This window comes from Scomber japonicus, chromosome 17, assembly GCF_027409825.1.
Source record: "Scomber japonicus isolate fScoJap1 chromosome 17, fScoJap1.pri, whole genome shotgun sequence".
Taxonomy (NCBI): Eukaryota; Metazoa; Chordata; class Actinopteri; order Scombriformes; family Scombridae; genus Scomber; species Scomber japonicus.
Window position 1 is genome coordinate 18,558,133 of NC_070594.1, and position 22,628 is coordinate 18,580,760.

Consider the following 22,628-nt stretch of genomic DNA (forward strand, 5'->3'; position numbering starts at 1 on the left):
CCTCTTGCATTTCTATCTTAAAGAGAGCTTTTGAGCTCCTAATGGCATTCGCTGTATACAAACAGAGTGTTTAGACAAGCAAGCATGCTGATGAATATGAGAACATGTGTGATTATACAGTGCATCCATGCTGTTCAAGCCAATTCAGACTGTATTTAACCAGGTGTGCATGCATGTCTGTTCCGAAACAAACTCAGTGTTTAACAGCCACTGGCATACTGACTGAGGCACTTTGTGGTGCACATAGCTTGTTGACAATGTTGGAATTTGTGAGTGTGTAAATGTGTGGTGGTGAGATGCAACGCTTTCATAAAATTTGATTTTGAACATTTTACATAATGTATTATAATCATAATGTATTAATGCATAAACAAAAAGCTACATGAGGGACCTTTGAATAATTACGTTAAATTATTCATTCAGTTACATTTTTAAAAAGCCAAGATGTGATGTAAAATAATCAAAAAGCCTTTGTCTTAAATGTAACACAGAAGGCATACATACGTGTCATAGACATTCAGCAGCCAGTTGAGACTCATGTCGACACAGAGTGGCACATTGACCAGGTCTTTGTGCTCCTGCTCCAGGCCGTCATAGATGGACGTCAGGCAGTTGATGACGTCTGGAACGGTCAGCAGCTGACTGTTGTTTGTGAGCTTGTGCTGCTCAAAGGTGTTCTGGGCCACGTTAAGGTCCAACAGGTCCACTGTAGATGAAGAAGAGAGACAAAAGATGGAGGAAAAGTGGACGAAGAGTGACCGTGGCAAGTGGAGGAAGATGAAAAAGAAAGGACAATAGGACAGAAACAGGGAGGAAGGAAAATAAGTTAAAGTTAAGAAAGGAGAATATAGGAAATGGAACAGTGAAACAAGACAAAGAAAATTGAAAAACAAGAGATCACATAAGACACGACAAGAGACAGAGAGAAAAAAATAGAGTTAGAACAAATCGTAACACTTCCATCTTTCTCATTTGGCTTCCAGCAGAAGCTCAGCAAATGCCAGCAAAAACTGAGGAAAAGGACAAGGAACCGAAAATGGCACAGGCTATTCATAGAGGCACTTCAAAACTGCACACTTGACTGATAATGTGTCCAAAATAGTTCAAAACAACTATCTGCAAGAATCTGCTGGGAGTACAGGCACAGAATAGACGGCTGATTGTGGTGAAATATTAATATGAGAGAGAAATGTGAACAAAAAAGATAAACAAGGGGGAAAAAGTCAAGAGAGTCAGACTGAGAACAGAATCCAGTTTCTTCTAATTGAATTTGTTGGCTACATATTCAATGAAAAAAGGGGAAAAGAATGTTATATTTATATCAATTACTCCCATCATGCTCTACTGTATACTGTAGCTGTCATTTATGTATCTTGAGAGTGGAAGGGACGGGCTCATCAAGTCCTTTGAGACTCGCATACACACACCAGATGTGAGAGTTAAACACACCTTCAGCAGCTATTCTTTAGTAGATACTATAATTCTCTGTTTCCCTCACTCTCTCACACACACACAGACAGTCATTGACACATCGTGGTGGTTATGATAATCCAGCATGACTGAGTTTAAATTCCAAGACCTCTCTATTTTAAAAAACGATTTTGTCTGTTGAGACCTCAAATATTTTCTTTTGTAAGGAACAACCAACAGCTCATCAAGACATTTCTGGAATCAAGTGTATTTTTATTGGCTCTGATGCATTGATGTGCCCTTATTCTGTCATGTATTGAGATACTGCTGAAACTGTTGAAGGCCAAACTTGATACTAAATGACTTGTGAGTGTTTTAGCAGTGAATGTACCACATATTCAATACACAGACAGAATTCTTAGCTAGTGTGCATTTGAAACAAATTTACAGTTATTAAAGGCTTAAATCATGATGGAATTTCTAATTAGTCAGGAAAAGGTCATTATGTTGTTCTATATGCATTTTTACCTCTGTCTCATTGGCACATTTCCACATACCAATTAAGCACTGCTCCTTCTCCTGCAACCTTCATCCCCCTCTCCTCCTCTTCTCATACCTCCTCTCACTTGCCCCATCGTTCACTCCCTCTGAACCCCTCCCCAGCTCCTTGCCTTGCGTTTCCCCATTCCCCAGATAGCACTAATTACCGAGGTCTATCAATGAGGAGCGGACACAGCAGGGCAGTCATGCTGACAGAAAGCAAAACTTTACTTCTCTCCAGCTTTCTCACTACACATGCTGATATGAAGCAGAGAGGCTGTGGCACATTAGTGGGATGCCACGCAAGCTCATTTGCGCTTCTCCAGCCCCCTTGGCACAGACTTAACCCAATTAGCCATTTCATGGTATCCCTGTCATTTGTGTTTGTGTATGTGTGTGTACGTGCCATTCTCTCCCACACACAGGCATGTAGCCCACATATGCGAAAATTTGCAAATGTTCATACAGATCTCCTAGCAAAGATTCCACATGAATCCAGGTTAATAGTTAATAACTACTGATCCCTCTCTGTGTGTGTGTGTGTGTGTTTGTGTGTGTGTGTGTGTGTGTGTATGGCCGTGTTCTGCGAAGTGACTGTTCTAATCTAATGGATGAAATTGAATTGCAGTGCCCCAAGTCGAAATCACTCAGGCTAATGCATTCCCGTCACAAACACATGAGATCAGAGAGGCAATATAAGACAGTAAACTAAAATGCTTGAACGCCTGAATCACTCAAACTCATTAACAACCAACAAACACAACAACACACTTTGATACCCATGATTATTCAGGTACACAGGCTTAAAGCTTCCTTGCATGAGCACACACACAAACACACCTACCTACAAAATGTATGGTATATTTTATCTTTTTGTTTTACACCTGTACACAGAGCCAAACTTTTTCCAGAATGTAAATAAGCTGTGGGGGCACGCAGTGTGAGTTGCTATAATAATGTTACCAGCACATGTATTGTGTGTGTGTGTGTGTGTGTTTGTGTGTAGATGGGGTAGACAGCCACCTGAGACAGTAGGTAATAGCTGCCTTTATCAAAGCTTCCATTATAAAAACAAGAATACAGCAGCTCTCTTGTTGAGAAAAATGCTAAAAAAGCCTAAAAGAAAATCCCACCTGTGCACACCAAATGAGGCTGTGCTCAACAGGCTTAACACAAGGACCAGCTGTGACTGTGCATGGACAAAATCCACGCACACACACGCGGACACAATACGTGCAGTTTTACAGCCAAAATATCCTTGGCTCCAGCATTGTTCTGGCAAAGCATCTGGCAAAGCTTCAAATCATTACTGCATCCCCCCGTTGCACCCAGACTTCAAAAAGATGCAGACCATGAGTGTAGGTAGTATGGTGTGTGTGTGTGTGTGTGTGTGTGTGTTTTACTTACAGCACAGTGCTTTTTGTAGTCTGCGGATCTTCATGGCTGTTCGGTATGCTGAGAATCTCACATTGTTTAAGTCCGCTACAGGCAGGGATAGACAGAAAGAGATAAAAAGGTAAATGGCCAAAAAGAAAATGGAGGCAGAAAATCGCAAAACAAAAAGTAACAGAAATTTGCCTACAGGGCAACACGAGCTGGACCTCCGTCTTCAATGAAAGCTGACTTTTTGTTAGTTATGGTCTATGGAGATGTCCGAAGGGAGAGAGGGGGGGGTGGGAGGGTGTAATGTGGACTGTGTAATTAGGTTAGTGAGTTCTGTCTCAATGGGGGCTGGTGCTATTTGTTGAGCTGCTGGCCTACAGCAAACGCTCCCAAAGTTTCACAGCTTATTACTCATCTGGCTGTTCATTAAAAAAACAGTCACACTGGACACCCCACAGGGACTGAGACATGCATATGAATATGAGCAAGGGGAGAGGAGAAATATCAGGGTGCAATTTCATCCAAGTTAAAAGAAAAGTGTAAACTAAATGGTCAAGTGAGAAATTGGTGGAGTTAATTCCTTCAAACGATCAGGGACCTGTTTCACCAAATTAGCAACATGAGCCTCTTCTAGTCATATTTAGCTGTTTCGCTAATCAAAACAAACTTAGGCCATGTAAGAACCCTCTAATATTGCAGTGCTTACAGAATTGCTCTTGTGAAACACACCCCTGATCTTTTAACTATTTAATGGGTCAGTCCACCAAAACTACACTGCCTTACGAAGTCAAAATGCACTTCAGCTAGTAACCAAGTTTGTTTTACTATATAAATTAGGCAGTAGCTAAACAAAAACACAATTCAGAAAGAACAGATAAACTAGTCCTGCTAAGCTAACTAGCCTAGCTCTAGCCCTTTAGCTAAATAGCCCTTTAGATTGTCCTAACAGAGTTCAGAGTGATTTTATCAGACTATCCTTCCCCTGTCTTGTTAAAGGGGTGATATATCTCCTAAAAAGTAATATAATTTAGATTTAAAACTCACATAACTGTTAAACTTCAAAACCTTCTTTCTTTATTTCACTGTATCTGTACATACTGCTGTCTACCTTTGTAAGATACATAAACACATTTTCTGACTCACCCCATTTGGTTTAAATCAATAGAGATAGTTTAAAGTTTATATGCCATAGTTTTGAAATATTTACCTCTGACATGTATGCCTTTACCATAATACAATGGCAGTGAAAGGAATTCTGTATGTGGCACTCACAGCAATTACAAATTAAATGTAAAAGATTTAACAAAAACATTTCTTTTCAGAATCCGTGGCCTTGTTACTCACGATAACGCATAGTACACACTGACTATGTTTACATGCACAACATATTCTCCTTTTTGCTCTTATTCTGATAAAGACAATTTTCCTACTAAGCTGTTTACATGGCTAATGAAAATGAATATTTCACTAATATTCCTGTAATTTCCTCTGCTCCAGTGGGAATGGGAATCACCAGATTTCCGCAGGCAATTAGGTAAACTACAGAGATGAAACACATTAGTGAGCTGCTGCCTGATATTAAGTGATAATATATGTGATATTGATATGTCTGATATTATGAATTTATAGTTGCAGGCAAATCCAGTACCTAGGTTGGCCCATGATGATTACTACACTGCTGAGTGTTTTTGGTGCATCACACTGAGTCGTCACCATCAGTTTATGGCTGCATGCCAGGATAATAACCAATCCCCTCCATCCCCGTCATGAAGAAGGTGTGCTCTGTTTTTCCAGCCCACCTTGAGCAGCTCTCTACTCTCCTCTCATTTGTCTCCTCTGTCTGCCTTCCTGCTCCAGCATATGTCATTTTGCCTGTGCAGGGGTGCGTAACACAATGCATCTCTATCCCAGCCTTGCAAACTGTCGGCTAGTTGGTTTGTTTACAATGCACAGAGCTGATCGTAAACAGGCAAGAAGCAACATGTTGTAAAGTGTGGTAAAAACCCAAATTGAAATGTATATTATGAATGTGCCATATACATGTCCAAAGAATGCTCCTAAAACCTGAATAATATCAGCATATTCCACATGTCTTAATTGGAAAATGGTACATTTGGAATAAGGCTTGATTCAGAATATCCAAACAGAATATGCTGTTTAGATGACCCATATCAAATTTGGAATATTGTCATACTAATAATAGTGGAATATCAGTGTGCATGTAAATTAAGTCATTGAGAATAGTTTGTACTAGAACTACTTTCTAACTATGAAATACCAAAAAGAGGTGATTCTGTGTATTATCCAGAATGACAGGAACACTTTTTGTAGAAATAAAATTCTGCAGTTGCATCTTTAAAAATAACTTTGGCATTTGAGTGCCACAAATGAAATTCAGCTGTGTTGTACCTGAGTGGAGACAGTTACAGTATCTGGGCAAAGAAAACCAAAACTACATTCATGGTGAAATACCACTGGAGGTAAATAAATAAAAAATAAACCTTAAGATTTTTGAAAATATAATGTAAGATGCATTTTAAAGGCTTGAAGACAATGTGTGTGGTCGTGTGTGCTTCCCACCTAGTGACTGGTAGAGCTCTGTCATCTTTGGATGGTCCCAGCACGTTGTCTGCGTCTGGTGACTGAAAACCACAGCAATGAAAGACACCCATCAGACCAAAACAATGCAAGAAACAAATAAGCTCACACACAGAAACATGCATACACACAACCTGACAAACAAATATGCGAAAGCATACACACAAAATATCACCAGCAGACACAAGACATCAAGTACACACTCAAAATCAATACACACTTGCAAGAGCACACAAGCTAACATCCGAGTTTAAGCTGCCATCTGTATTTGATGTGTGTAAACATTGTCAATGCTTCACTGTGGGACACAGGCTACAGTTTTCTCCACAAATAATAAATCAAAATGCAGAAACCATAAGAAAGTTCTCAGTGAAACAGGAAGAGGAAGATACACACACATACACAAGAATAGACACATAACTGTGAATTTCTCATCACAACAGAATCTGCCTTTTCAAACATTGGATATAAATATGAGGAAACCAAGTCTCAACTCTGTGTTTTTATATCTTCTTTTGACAGAAGCTTCACACACAAAATATAAACAAACCAAATTTACTGAAAAGCCAAAACTACAAAAATAAATAAAATAAGACCCGTGCTAAACCGATCAAACATGGTTGCCTTCACACATAGGACAGCAAAGAACTTTTCTCAAGCTGTGGCTGCCAATCAGTGCCTCTATTTGAGTGCTGCTGGCTGTGTGTGTTTGTATATACTGTATGTGTGTGTGTGTGTGTGTGTGTGTGTGTGTGTGTATGTTTCGAGAAGGCACCTGGCTGTTAGAAGCCACACTCAGAGCTGTGTGGACTGTTTGAGACGATTTCTGGAAGAGGGCTTTTGAAAAAAAAGTGTTTTTGAATGTGGAAGCTCCCCTGTGGTTTCTGCGATGGCTTGCTCTCTGCTGACAGACGCCAGGAGGAGAAGTTGAGTGCTGACTGTGAACCGTAGTGGTGAGAACGACGGCAGGAGCTCTCCTGGTACACAGATATTAATCACTATTCACTGGCCGTACAGAGTGATGACCCCTTTCATGCCAGCACAGGCATTGCTAATGCCTGGACCTGCTCACGCTGAGGACAGCCTTCTGTTTTATTTAGACGGCCTGCAAAGAGCTCGGCTGACTTGACAAAGTGGTTCAATGCATCCAAGTCAAGAGATTTGCTGATATTTGCTGCACACAAACACAACTAGGAGGAAGAATACCAGCTATCAGAACAACAACTGGCTGACAGCCATTGCCGTAAAAACAGTTTTTTCATTGTAATCTAAGTGCAGCAAGGTACATTGAAAAAGGCTAGAGCTGGTACAATGATGGGATACACGATCACCTCGCTACACAACAAAAACCTGGATCGTAATTATGTAAACACATCAAAAAGCAGGCAGCATTTCCATCAACCAAAAGATTAGACAGCCTTTGCTTATATCCACAGCTCATGAATGCCACAATGAGGATGTCTGAGTTGTCTGGTTTGACTGTCCTCAACGCTCTCCCTTCAACGCATTCCCTTTCAATGCCTAGGAAATCTTTTTTGTTTGTCCTGCAGGACAGAAAAAAAACCAAACTGATGACACATCTACTACAAAGCTGCTACAATTTAGATAACAGCGGGAAACATTTGTAGGCAAGGAGAAAGGCATCACAGAAAATTAAACAAAAACTGAGATTTTCTGGCAGATATTTAAGTTGGATGGAGATACATACAACTGTACATCCTCGGCAAAGAGCTTGGCTGACTTGACAGTGTGAAGTATTCCCAAAATAAGAACAACTTCAACAACAACTTTAAACAGCTATTTAAATGTGAGGATTTGCTTTCCTGTGTTTTATATCATTATGAATTGAACGCTGTACTTTGGTGTGTTTTGGACTGACTGCTATGAGTTCTGTGAACTTGCCACAGGTAATATGATAGTTAATTGCAGACACTGAAATGACCCCACCTCTATATCCATACTGTAGGTGAGACGATAACTGATAATGAGCATTAACGCCTACTTTTCTCAGGAATTCATGTCCCAATTAGGCAATTACTTCTCATCTTGAGCAAAGCAAACTGAAATGGAAACAATCAATTAAAATGGTCGTTTATCAGAAATGATGGTTTTCCTGATTTTTCAGACGTTGGCTAACTATGAGCGAACGTGTTTGGGGATAAAGCCACTTGGGTATTGTGTAATGCATGTAACAATTTCCGTCATAAACATCATTAAATGATATCTCAAAGTGAGCGTCAATAAATAAAATGGGGTCACGGAAGAGGAATACTGCAGCAGACGGAGGAGGGATGAAATTTGTGCGGCCACCAAGGTATCACAGAGGGGAAATAACCTTTTACAAGATGTTTTTAGGAGATTTCTCTGTGAGCAGGCAAGCAAAATCAGCAACGGAAACCTTCCAACAGAGGTCAGCAGTCTAACTCTCTCAGACTACTAACAGATCACCATGATAACAATTAAGCAAATCAAAAATAATTGCTATTTCCTTTTACGTTTTTTGTTTAGCACATTTCCAGCTGATACAGAGTCCAACAGAAGGTTAAAGTGGTTTTGATAATTGCTTAATTCTTCGCCGTTGCTCCATAATTAAACATAACTACGATTGTCACACTACTGTGACTATGATTCTTTCTGTCTGTCCTACAATAGGATAGAGAATGAAATGTTCTAATCAAAAATCGATACCTCTGGGGAGTGAAAAATTTAAATAATCTTTCAGCCATGCACAGGCATGCATCCATCCTTGCCCCATGTTCACATCAAACTGTTGGCTGCAGATCAGCAAACACTTCTGCAGACTTTTCTTTGCTGCTGGGAGTTTGTCACTGTCACACACTCCGAGAAAGGCCGCCATGAATAACCATGAGTCTCCAAATGAATGATTACTTGCATATTTGGATATCCAAAGAGACAGAGTTAGTTAAATATCTGAGCAGGCAAGGGGAAGATTTCAAGCATCCCCCCCCCCCCCCCGTAGACAGCAACCTGCCAGACATATCATGAAGAGCCTGTGACAGGTGATAAGTGTCTGTATTCACCACATGACATTTTCTGTCTTTCCCTGCCTTTCCCGTCACCTCCTCTGCCTCTTCTTCACTCTTAAAAAAAAAGCTGCCTTCTCTCTCCCATACATTTCAAATATCTTTGGATTCTTCTTCAAGCTTAGTTAAATTTAGAGCAGCACACAGTCCATCCATGTACAGTATATGAAGGCTTTTTGCTCTGCTTGGTACAACCAACTGCACACACAAGAAATAGAAAAAATACTAGAAAAGTCTATAAAGAGTAAACTTTGAAGACTTACAGTCTTCTTAAGTGTCCTCTCATATAGCCCACCAGATGTGTGTGAACCCTACTGAAAACACCAGAATGGGTGAAATGGGGCAGCATGCAAGGTTGCCAGCGTGAAACAGTGGGAATAGAAATCGTGTGAAGCCGTTTGATTTTCCCCCCAATATGTCACTTTAGCTCCTCACTACAGGGGGTGGATAAGGCATGGTTTTAATCTGGGACCCTTTGTCAGCTCAGAGAAAAGAGGCAGCGTATGAGAGGGGATGAAAGAGGAGACGAGGAGGGATTCAGGGAAATGAATATGTCAAAAGACTGATGGGGTTGTACCAAAGATGTCAAAGAACTGAAAGTGACCTGTGATTAGCCCTGGAGATGGGTTTAGAGTTCAGTTTTCAAGCTGCAAATTAAGCGGGTATGCATGAGCGTACACCAGCCTGTATGAGAGAGGGGAAGGCTGGTGATATGTAAGTGCAGTCAGTGCAGTAGCTGTGAACGTTCATGAAAGACCATCAGCCACACACTGTGGTTAACATTAAAGGAAAATTGATTGTCTTTTTCCTCAAAGGCAGTTGAGGGTTAACGTGAGAGATGCCATGGAAAGAAAAAAAAACCCGGTCCAACCAACCTAGAGGCATCATTGGAACATATGCTGTGTACTCATGTTGTGTGTGTATGTGTGTGTGTCTTCTGTTAGATTGGATTTCATATGAATCTTTGGGTGTGTGTGTGTATGCGTTTTCTTTCCAGTATGAGAGTGTGCATCTCTGTTTGTGTACTGTATTGTGTGAATGCCCTTGTGCAACACGTGCTTTGTTTGCGCGAGTGGGTGGATGCAGGTTCATTGGCTGGGCACATCTGTGATCACAGGCTTTTGTTGACTCTAAAGTTATAAGCCTGTCCTCCGAGTCACTGCCTGTCTCTGGCTTTCATCTCTGATCCCCCTCTGGTGCCAAGCTGCAGGCCTAAACACAGCGCAGGTGTCCCTCCCTTCCTCTTTGTGTAAATCCTATCCTTTTCTATGTCGCTCTCTGGCTCTATATTGTCTGTCTGAAGGTGTTTTATATTGACATTCTATCTGATCAACTCTGAATTTTCAATATTATTTAATAAATCAAATAAACTGTTTCACATTGCTTGATAAATTGTTTTTTTGCTAGCTAACGGTCCAAACTCTACACAAACTGATGAATATGCAAATGAATGCATCTCAAGCAAGTTTCGTGTCCCTGCAGGTTGAATTCTTGACCGTTCCAGTATGAATATAAATGCTTTGGAAAATGATTGCATCAAAACTTTTTGGAAATGTTTAAACTATTACCCATGTAAGACTAGACTTGTAAATCTTTGAAGCTGTATTTCTGGCGGGTTGCTTTAAAAAATGGCTGTTTTACTGAAACAGTGACATTTTGACTCATGGCATCAAGAGATTTAAGAGCGCAGCCTATAAAAAAACTCCAATTTTATCATTCTAAATCACAAAGTTAGGCTCTAACACTGTTCCAACAGAAACAAAGAAAGTAAAACAGACAAATGATAGCTCAAACTATACTACCCACATTTTTCTGACCACGTGATGCCCCATCAGACAAAGATAAAGGTTCAGGTCAGCATTAGTCAGCACTTTACTGACATATGCTTTGAGGATTCCTGGATAATTAGGTCCATCTTACTTTCAAAAGTGATATTTCCTAAACAGAAGAAAAGCTCCTACCGACATAGGTCTCCTCTCTGCCTGTTTAAATAGAAACCTGCTGTTTGGCCTAATTTGACAAAAATTAGAATGGGAAGCAGGACGTGAGGCTAATAGTGACTATTAGAACAATGTGGGACTCTGTCATGGGATTCAGCCAGGTATTATCTATTCAAAAAGGTGCTAAGATGCTAATGTTAAATTGAATGAGAAAAGTAACAAAGCTTGAATATTAATATACACATAGGAGCAAATTGGCAGAAAGAAGTTTGTAACAGTGGGCAAAATGAGTGATGTGGACAGAATAAATATAAAGCTATGGCTACCTGACTATTCATGGATGATGTATGGGAGAGGTCACTAGAGGTCAGAATGTGAAAAGGTGGAACATATTTAAATATCATAAATCATGAGCCGTTTCACAGTATGCAGTGAACGTTTTTGCAATTCAACATCAAAAAGTCCATGTGCAATATAGTGTCTTATACTGTCCACCCACAAGGGGACAACAAATGTACGATATCATTACGGGGGTAGATTGCTGCACACAAACACAAAAAAACCTCACTTCACTTTTCTTCACAACATTCTGTTAATTTTTTCAGGCTTTCTTCTAACCTTTGCTTTTTTTGAAGGTCTATATAGTTTTACCTCTTCAATCCTATAAAAAATGATCAAATAAAACTGAGATGGGAAAATCAATTTTAACTGCTCACAACTCACAAACAAACAGCCTTTAACAGAGGATCACAGGCTGACACTGCATTGTAATAAAGGGTCATACACAAAAACAACATTAGAAAACCAGTAACATAGAATATGCAGATAAACACCAACAAATAAAGGAAACACAATGACTTATCTGCCTTGAATGCCATACCAGTGTATAATCACCATATTTTATACATACATACACATACATACACATACACACACACACTAACAGATATGCAAAATGCACACAGTTTAGACCGAGGCACAAAGACGACTATCGAAGCAATTTCTCAGCACTTACTTGATATAATATGGAACCTTATTCTGAGAAACTGCACGTTGCCACGGGAGCTGCACAGAAGCTGCAGAGCGAGAGACAAAGATAAAGAGACACAGAGATGAAAAGAGAGAGAGAGAGAGAGAGAGAGACAAAAAGTTTAATAGTCAAAATCAAAATACCATCTTAATAAACATTGCATAAACTTACCCTGCAGCACAGAAATCCATTTAGCATTCAGAGCTTGACTTGAAATAATTTATATCTACCACTTCCATAAAAACATAGTCTACCTACTGTACTGTATATAAGGAAGATTCTTACTGTTTAAGAAATGGGGAAGGGGGGAGGAGGGGGTAAATGGGTATTGTTTTCTAAGCAGAAAGAGGGAGAACAAAGACAAGAGAGCATGAAAGGAAATTAAAAGACAAATGAAAAAAAAAAAAGTAGAAAAAGGTGCCAAGATTCATGTGAAATCTTTGTGGGTATGAACAGTGACAACAATTACTGAGAGACAAAGGGAATGGGAAATTTTAAAAAATGACAAGCTGATTCAGTATTAACACCAACATCAAATTTGAGAAGCTCTCAAGAGCAATACGGAGTGGAAATGTTGCTTGATTTATCACCCTCCCACTTTCCCGCCTCCTTGACACAGCTCTATGCACAGATAGAGAGATGAAAAGACAGTAAGAGAAAGAGATTAAGTGAGATTGGGAGATATAGTAGATGGATAGGCCGAGATAAGAATACAGTACTTTATTGATCCCTGAGGGAATATTAAGCTACTAGTGTAATGAGAGTGAATGTGTGATGGAGGAGATAGCGTCATCATTCCAGGAAGATGAAAGGAGAGACAGTTGTGTTTTGTCTGGTGCGACTGCTGAGCTCTCAGCAGGGCTTACTTAGTAAATCTGCGTCTATCGGTGACACAGCACGATGGCCAAGCCTACCACCTGCTCTGAATCACACACCGTTCATTTTGTCTCTGTGTCTGACAGCCAGCAAAGCAAATCAGGTGAAGCAGAGGGGAAACTAATGGCTGTATGATTATAGAAAATTATGATAAAGAGAAAATGGGGACTGAGAGACTGGCTGCTTTGTTTAATGTTCATAGTCCCGCATTTGTCTTTTCTCTTTAGCTTTGTCTCTAACTCTCTCTGTTCCGCTCTCCCTGCTAATGACCACTCTAAAGAGGTAGAGGAGGATGAAGTCTGTGAAGAACTGTAATTAAGCTTTGCATTATTCAAGAATAAAATGCCCCGTCTGCAAATTGTGCATGTGAGTATGCACATGCACACGCATATCCACAGAGCATATGAAGCACATGGACAATGGGTGAAGATGAAAAGATGGGAAATGAAAAACTGAAGGAGATGTGAACCAGTGTAACTGAGCGGAAACAAACTTGAAGTCCCCCAAATTGATCTAATTTCCAGAGAAAGGTAAGTGGTTCTGTACTCACTGGAGAGGAAATGTTGGGAGGAGGGGCCGAAGTCTCGGTGGGCTTCCTGAAGGAGCTTCAGTCTGTCCTCTACTGCCACCTGCAAGAAGACAGACAGACAGACAGACAGTTGAGTCAGTTTGCTGTGGGCCTGAAAGTTGTACTCACAGAGAAAAAAATTGCAGTGGCTGGAGCTGGCGTCATGGTTGGGATGAATTCAATTTCAATGCAATTAAGTTAGAAGTGGATTTGTTGTACAACCCTGAGCTCAAGGAGATTTTTTTCTCACTGAGCTATAAAGACATATACTGTATCATACTGAGTTATGCTACGTTATCTAACATGCCTCCATCTAGGAGTTCACTGATGTGTGCAGAATTGTATAGAATTATACAGCACATCTGAATATCAGTTTGAACTAAATGAACTAAAGTGAATTTACCCCTGAGGGTCTAGTTCCCATTGTTTCCATTCTTCATACCCATGCAGCTAACACTGCTGCTGCTACACCAGCTACGTAGTGAAAGCAGCATGCCAGCAACAAAGTGGAAGTCTTGCATCAGTGTCTATAGTGGATGTGGTCAGCAACAGTACTGCAGTGAACTTGGGAGTGCTTTTAAAAGAGTTCACCGGACATGCAATACATAATTACATGTGTGAGTCTGAAGAAAATGGACCAGACTTGAAGTATAAAAATATGCTTGGGTTACAATTGTGAGCAACTATGTGGTCAGCGAAGACAGCTGTATTAATCAAAACTAATGCTTTTTTTTCTCCTGCCAGATGTGACTGAGATGTGCAATTGAAAAATGTGGCATGCCTGGTGTTGACATCCTGTTTTGAACAGGTTATGTCTTGATAAATGATGTCATTATAATTTATACACTGAATTTAAAATGAAAGTCTGACAGTGACACTGCAGAAGACTGAATGTATCCATGCTGTCGTCTTCCACTACTGGTGATCATATTAAAAAAAAAACAGAAACCCAGAGGTAAATGCAGTCCAGGCTGCCAAGACGTTAACTCAATTCATCCTCAACTGCTGAGGTAACTGAAGTTGAAGCACAAATAAGAGAGAGAGAGGCTCAATACAACCCTGTTTGCAATGACACAGACAATCAGAAACCTGGATGACATCAAAATCCCGTGGTTTCTCATGTTCAGTGTAAACATTGCACCCTGAATATGATCACAATCAGGACAAGGCCTAAAAATGTCATGTAAACATTCTTCAGATTTATTTTTCTCATATATAATACCTTTATTAAAATTATATTACAAGAAATAATTGTTTGTGTTGCTTATAGTGTAAATTATGTCAAAAAAGAATGAAAAGAGAACAATTGTTCAGCTGTTCACTCTTGCATGCAGCCCCTTCAGTGACAGGTGAAGCTTAGTAGAGGTTCAAACAATCAATCACACACACATGTGAAAGTTGTGTATTGAGCTCTCAGGCAGTGCACCTGTACCCTGCTTGGCTGTGGGGTTGCTTTGCTCCATCAGTCTTACCAGCAGGATGATATTGGCAGTCTGTAATGCTGGGGCTCACACACACACACACACAAACACACAAACACACACACACACTCCTCAGGCATCATGGCAACCAGATCATATCTGTCTACACAGGGATCCTGGAAATCGGCACAGAAAGGCCAATAGCTCGGTTTCTTTCTGGCCACTAATGGCTATTATGGCCATTGTCCCACAGAGAGGAAAATGGGAGCTGTCTGCATATGAAAACCAAATCATCAAACTACACAGTCAGATCTGGCTTATTAGTGATGCTGTCACTTTACTGCAGACTGGGAGAAATAAAAAAAAGAGATGACAACAGTGAGACAAAGTGTTCTGTCCACTGAAACTCTGCCCTCCTCTGACTCAGTATTTGAGTTATGGTTATTCTCCAGGCAGTGAGACTATTAGTGGGTGTCTGTACAGTACATGGGAAATATCACAAGGCTACAAATTAGCCCAGCCACCCAGTTTCATTTGCTGCAGTGTCACACTTATAAAGGAATGACTTTAGGTTTCTTTCTAAGATTTCAATTTTTCTTCCTGTCTTGCTTTTGTTCTGCCCACGTTGCCCCTGTAATTTATCTATAGCAATGAGGCTGTGTGGAAAACTTCAAATAGCTTTTATAAAATATAAGTTTTCATGAAGATATCTTTGAAATCATAGCGGATCTGTGGCTGCTTGATGTTCTTTACATTTACAAAAACAACAACAAAAAAAAAACCCAAACCTGGGAACTAGGGCACCTGACATCAGGACAGGAACAGAATTCTTCAGATTCCCTAAGACTTGAATTAGAACACTGTGCTCTTGTTCGCATACAAAGTTAAGGAAGACAAGTTCGCTCCTTAATTCACAACTAACATCATGTCTCGTCTCTCTGGCTCTGAGGACTTGTAAAAGAGACTCATCCACTACTTTCCCCTCTAGCGCCGAGACATGCTCCATTCCGAGAAGCACTCAGCGATTCCTGCGCCGTACAACATTCAAGAGCTTCGAGAGCCAAGAATGTGACGGGTGTGCCGTGAGGATCGTTTCCATTGATGTGTAGTGACAAAGTGTGGTAACGAGCACGGAGCTGTGTTCAAATAAAACACAGGTAGAGGGACAACTCTCGGTCCCTTGTGTGTTTGGCTGACGCAAAGTAAAATCAGCATGCGCACGACAAGACAAACTGAGGGAGATGGCGATAAAAACAACAGAGGCAGGCAGTAGACTGAGGGAAGAAGAACGAGGATCAAAGTGTGTTGAAGACAACATTAATTTATGCGAGTGTTGACAAGGAATGAAGAAAAGTGCCAGAAAAACACAAGAAAAATCAACCGTGTGTGTGTGCTTCAACATCAGGAATAGTTGAGCTACCTGTAATAGTTTCCATCTCATGTTGAGTTGGTCCAGTTGTCTGGAGGCAGTGGAGGACAGCTGAATGTCCAGTGGTGTCAGCTCTGCAGAGAGCTCATTCACGATCCGAACATCCTGACGTAGCGGGGCGATCTCCTCTCTGAAGGTCTGAGCAGAAAGTTTGATATTGTGGCTAGTTAAATAATTGATATCGTAACTTTAATTCAATTATAAACGTAATGAAATTTGTTATTTAATTATGAAGTTTGCGCCTTCACAAAGAATAACTGAGTTCCTGTCGCACGGAATACCAATTAATTCTGTTCATCTTTTTCTTGCTTACTGCGGTGACCTCATAATCTCTAATCGGAGATCAATCAAGTTTTAAATTGAGTTTTGTTGTGCTATAATATGAATTTTTAAAGTCTACTGGCGGCTGCGCATATCACATAGCTGCAACGTATAATTTGTGTTTGTAATGTAATCTATTAATCAGTTTTATCTAATGTGGGTCCCTACATGACATGAATATTAAGAGATGTACTGTGGGAGACAATTGTGACATTAATCTAATGCAACAGTGAAGTAGCTGCCTTTCCCTGTGCAACCTGTTAACCATGATTTGATGACCATGGTTTTCCCTCTGTCCTCTATTTCTCCTTTGTCACTCTTTCATTTATTGTTCACTGTTTATTAAGACATGCAGTAATTTCCCCTTATGTTAACTAAATGTGGTGCTTGTTTCTTGGCCAGGCCTCCTTAGGGGAAAAAAGACATCCTCCAATGTGATGTGATGAGTAGCATTTACAAAAACACAGGACAGCATCATTGACCTGAGTACATCATCAAATCAAGTACTGTACCATTTTGCCCCGAAGATAAAAACATGGAGTGTGGAAACTGCCAGAATTCACAGCCAATTCTTAATATCGTTGCAGATGGTTATTTCAGTAGCGTGCAGTTTGACAGCTCCGATATTGCTGTTAAATTATTGGTTTATCACGTACAGTACATGCCAATGATTTAAAGTTAAACGTTCAGTGGACTTAAATAAGATGCTGTAAGTCAAATAAAGATGACTCAATGTTGCATGCACAGTGGAATGGGGTGTCTAACTCCTGACTTGATGTCTGTCTTCATGTCAATGGTAAGCAAGATACTGCTGCCTCTCCGCCTCTCCGCCTCACCATGGTCTTTTCGATGTGGTCCTGCAGAGAGTCGATTAGCAGGTCGCCCACAGGCTGCCAGGTAGCTTTGGCCTCCTCCGCCTGAGTCAGCCGCAGATCGAGCTGGTCCATGGAGCTCTGTAGTTCCTGGAGTCGTTCCAAGGCTCGCTCCACCTGATTGTGCCAGCCACCCACGTGCCCTTTCAGACGCTCCCACCGCTCCCTCACCTCGCCCGTCTGTTTGCGGATGGCCCGGGCCAACCCTCGGGCTTTCTCCTCTGGAGTGAGGTCTGGAGGGAAGACAAAGAAGGAGAAGGGAAAGTTATTTGTTGACAATGACAGTGTCCATGCCCTTTATTATTCATTATTCATTTATGCTTACTTTCCACATTGTTGTTTTCCATACTACGGAAGTTTTGGTGAAGGCATTTTTTACAATCCCTGCACCTAAATAGATCCTTCGTTTCAGGAAATTCTACTTTTTACAATTTATAATACTGATATTTATAGAGGGACATTTTCCAGATCATTTCATGTTTGCATTGTTATTTTTATTTATTTTTTAATTTTCCAGACCTGTAGAACATTTATATAATAATCCACCTTTATTTTTGAAAACTGTGGAGGCTTTTTTGTATTATTTAGGTTGAGGTATTGAATTAGTCCTTTCCTCTTCCTACATATTACTTTCTTTTGTGATTTGCATGTTCTTTGTTTGATTTTATAAGATGTGGAGGGAGGAGAGGGAGGAGAGCGAGGGAGTAGGCAAGCAAAAAAGGTTTAGAATACAGTGTGGTTGGATGTGTAGGAAGTGGGACAGGAAGTGAAAGAGTGAAAGGAAGAGAAACAGAAAGGGAACAAGAAAAGTGGATAAGGGAGGGAGGGATACTAAAAAGGAAGTAAGGGGAAAGGAAGAAGGGATAGAAAAAACAGGTGTGAAAAAAAAGGTGGGACAGAGAGACTTGGGGGAGAGAGAGTGGGGAATGTATGGAAGGTGAGAGGATTGGATCATTTTCACACATCGGAGGGCACAGACAAAAAAGAAAGAAAAGGAGAAGGCAGAGGAGGTAACTGTTCCCTAGCTACCTACTTTATCTCCAAAAAAGCTTTTATGAGGTCTCATCTCCAGGGTAGTGACTGAATTACCATCTTCACCTGTTGCACCTCGGAATTTTTCTCCTCCCTCCCTCCCTCCCTCGAATACACACAAGTCAGACTGATCATCTGCTCAGCCCCATGTGTGACAGTGTCCATCATATGTAATGAATATAGAGTACAAACAATAAAAGTCAATTACTGTCATAGACACATCAACATAAGAAGGGAAAGAGAATATATGACGATTAGCTGTTGAGATCGTATCACAGTGTTCCTCTACAGAATCTCAGCGACTCTGATTTAACTACACGCGCTGTCTCTGATCTTAAATCCGCTTTTTTATCTATTTATACAATGAGGCAACGCTTTGATAGCTGTAGCAAAGATCACAGACAACAGCCCTGACGGTCCACGCTCTGAAGTCTTGCCACACCCAGACACAGCCCCCTGGGTTGCTTTAATTATTTACACAGAGGGGTTTTAGTTTGAAGGGAAATGTGCTGACTTAACCAAGGCTTCCTTTCCGCATCTAAGAAAGAAAAAGAGGGAATGCTGAATGAGTCAGTCTTTATGTAATTCTTGGGTGCTCTGTCATGTTGGTATTACCAGCTTTTTAGTGAATTGTGTTTCAAGGGTACTTAACCTCAAAATTGGGCCAAATAACTTCTCACAGCTGGTTTTAAAGACAGCCAGACAGGTTTGCTGTGTATATCTAAGTGGTTTACACATCTGGTACACTAAGCTGGTTAAAAAAAAGAGTCTTTTTAAGTCTGCAGTCCCACACTAAAGGAAAGTAACTGGCTGGGCATTTTTTTGGGTTTGAATATCGTCACTTTCCTTCGTTAAGTCAAACATTCCATTTTAATTTAACTTTTTGATCTTTGAGCCCGGGCAAGTAAAAACTGAAAATGGACAAACCAGACAGGAGTTTTTATTTTCCTTCCTGTGACTTTTATTTTATTTTTCCCCCCAGAGCCTAGTGGTTCCCTTTCATGTCATCAGGCCCGATTTCTTCTGGGAGGGCCAAATTCCTGGATGGGCCCATAACGCTACTGTAGGTCTGTGGTTCTGTCACAACACTATGACCACCTGCCAGGAGAGACTGTTGACAATATAATATCTCTCCTGTCTCCTTGCCTCTCTATGACTGCTGGCTTTTCACTCAACACCCCCCCCCCGACTTAAAAAGAACCAAGGACTTTTGTTTGAGCGTCATCTCCCCTCATTGCTTATAAGTACAGTATCTTCAGTAGTTTATTTTTACTATTGTTACTTTTCAGTCTTGCTGTGTATTCTTGAGCCCTCAGATGACAAAAGAGGGAAGAGGTCAGATGACTTTATTTCACTTGTGTGATATCAAGGGTGCTTAAAATAGAACAGAACAGAATACATTTTATTATCCAGCCAAGGCAAGAAAATTGTCCTTTTGCTCAGCCAGAAAAACAGTACATTCACACCATGACTGGCAGCCCACACTCCCATATTTAACTTTACTAAAGTTTGTTAACCATATTGATTGCATTTGGAGCCCTTGTAGAGCTGTTTCTTTGCCAGAGGTACAGTGTTGCCTCAAACTAAGGGTGGAGGGAATGTGTTTTGTTATTGATGTGCTATAAAGGTCAACTAGCTTTTGTTGGTCTACTATCTTCCCTGCTCTTTTGTTTCTCTATGGAATTTCACCTTATTCACCATATACAGCAATGTTTATACCTCAGTTTGCAGTATATAACATGGACTGTAAGTGGTATGATAGTGGTAGTTATAGTAATATTTTTCAAAATTGGTTTCCAGGTCTTGACAATTTTTTATAATGTTGTATGATGTTTAACACGTTGATATAACTTCGTGCACAAACCAGTCTTTGGCTGCAGGTTCTTCCGTGGCTCTCCGGGACCCTCGATGGGCTGCTCGGCGAGAAACATCCGGGCTTGGTCCAAAGTCGTGACCACCAGGTGCTCACGTTCCTTCAATTCTGACCGTAGCACCTGCAGGACAAATGCAGAGCAATGGGTTAAAAAGGGGTGTCAGTTTGCATTAGAAGTTTAGTATCATCACAAGCAAATTACTTTTTTAAGTGTCCACTATCCAATCAATAATATTATGACTGAAGACAGAAGGAGCAATGAGAAAGAGAGAGCGTTTGTTAGCAGAGTTTATCTTAAGAGTTTATGTTAATGGGAGAAAGGTGGAATTAATGCATTTTCTCTGCAGGTATTTGCATGTTTAACTCTTACTCCTGATCTGGTCTGTGCCATTGAACTCCAAGTGAACCCAGCGTATTTATGAAAAGGGTGTTATATCCAGATTGCTGCCCCACCACTACCCCCTACCCTCCCAAAAATAACCACTAATCAAGCAGCTCTGTTTAAATCAGCTCCGGCTTTCCTTTCATTACATTACGGAAGAAGCACTTGTGGCTAACTCAAACAACGCACACATAAGACATGAAGACCCAGAGCAGATGTTTATGTTCGGCTTATGGACCAGATAAACAACACTCTCTGAGACTAATTAGATGAATAATAAAACACTTCCTCTGCCCGTTCTCTTCTTATTAAGGTTATGTTCATGTTAGAGGTAAGAGAGGAGGGAGAGCAAGAGCAGCTAGTGGCAGCGGGAATGAGAGCAAGGGGGGAGCAGAGTGGTGACTGAAAGCCAGAGAGCGAGGTCAAACCTTGGGGTCGGTTTGAAATTAGAAGAGTGATCCCTAAAGTAAAGTGAATTCCTGGGTGCTATAACCCCTGCAGGAATTGCCATTACAGAGCAGGCTAGCAATACCACATATATCCAGCTCATTCTCTCCCACTGCGATAGTGTAATTACCACATAAATATATCGCCTAAATTACCACATTTGATGACTTATAGTTAAGAAAAAATAGATAATGAACACTTTTCATACACACGTGTCAAGTAGCTAGCCTGCCACAGCTCAAAGCATGCTATAAAACTAGAAACAGGGAGTGAGGATGGCATGTAGCAGTATAATTATTCTTGTTTTAATATAAGCGTGACCCCAGGGGACTTCATTGCCTATCGGAGTGTGTGATTGCTTTGTTGGGGAGGCGATGTAGTTTAAGTCGCTGTGAGGCAAGTTGATTAGATGGGACAGCTTGCTTTGATAAAGTCTAACACTTATCAGGCTTATCAAACAGACGAGGGCGGTGAAAATGAGATGCCAAAAGTTCTGTTTTTTTTTTTATTAGCGCACACAACTTTGATGGAGCGGCAGATGACCACGTGCTGGGTTCAGTGGTATCGGATGTACGGCACGATTTGAAAAGATGTGAAAGGAAGGGGGAGAACGGAGTATGAGAGTAAGGGAAATTACAGTGTCCTCAAAGGCCTTGAGATAAGCACATACTTTTTTTGTTTTTACTACTTCCTAAAAAAGAAAAAGAAAAAAAGCTCATTTCAGGGAGTGAGTTCCAGTAAAAAGTTCAGTTACACCACTGCAAGGACAATTTTACACTGCCTCATGTGGACAAATGTACCCTCATGCTGAAATGGGGCATCCCGCTGAACACAAATTAAATCACCCCTACTAATAAATGGTTTGCTCCGTTCCAATGATTCCCTTTCCAGCACGCACGGAGGAAAGGTAATAGGCAGGTAGCTCGGAGAGGGGACCTTGAGAGATAGAAACTAAATGAGAGGTGACTGAGGAAGAGGAAGAAGAGGTGTGTATGGGAAGCAAAGATAAGGAAAGGAGGAGTGGGGAGCGAAGCTGTGAGGACAATTACCAGCAGACAGCAACTTCTTCTGTTTTTGTTTTGCAATCATAGATTCTTTGGGAGCTTAAATTAGGCTTTAGAAGGGATTGAATGGAGTGTGTTATTTATTCATAAATATTCACTGGAATATTGCTTAGTATTTAGCAAGTAAAATGTTGTGATATTAGTTTTGTATTGACGCAATAAACACTTCCATGCAAAGTACAGCTATTAACTCACTGTGAGCACAACAGCATCCTTATGGAACAGCAACATTTACACCCTAAATAGTACTACTAAATGGTCCAAAGACATGTATTCCATCAATTTAAATATTGATTAAATAGGTAAGACACAATAAATAGAGACATACTGTATGGTAAGTGGAAATAACACTACACTTTAAATGGCTTTCAGAGTAGAGTTACTAGTTTAGAAGTTCA

The 22,628-nt window shown here is 40.5% G+C and overlaps 1 protein-coding gene across 2 annotated transcripts in view; it reads right to left on the reverse strand.

The window, feature by feature from the left end:
* Positions 1-22,628, reverse strand: part of utrn (utrophin) — a 178,977-nt gene that overhangs the window by 39,333 nt on the left and 117,016 nt on the right. For both annotated transcript variants that reach the window (XM_053337172.1, XM_053337171.1), the window contains 8 exons: positions 20,329-20,458; positions 17,397-17,665; positions 16,231-16,377; positions 13,372-13,450; positions 11,931-11,991; positions 5,914-5,975; positions 3,358-3,432; positions 505-706 (listed from right to left, as the gene is read on the reverse strand). In XM_053337172.1, the coding sequence (XP_053193147.1) occupies positions 505-706; positions 3,358-3,432; positions 5,914-5,975; positions 11,931-11,991; positions 13,372-13,450; positions 16,231-16,377; positions 17,397-17,665; positions 20,329-20,458 (1,025 nt within the window). The remainder of the gene's footprint in view (positions 1-504; positions 707-3,357; positions 3,433-5,913; positions 5,976-11,930; positions 11,992-13,371; positions 13,451-16,230; positions 16,378-17,396; positions 17,666-20,328; positions 20,459-22,628) is intronic.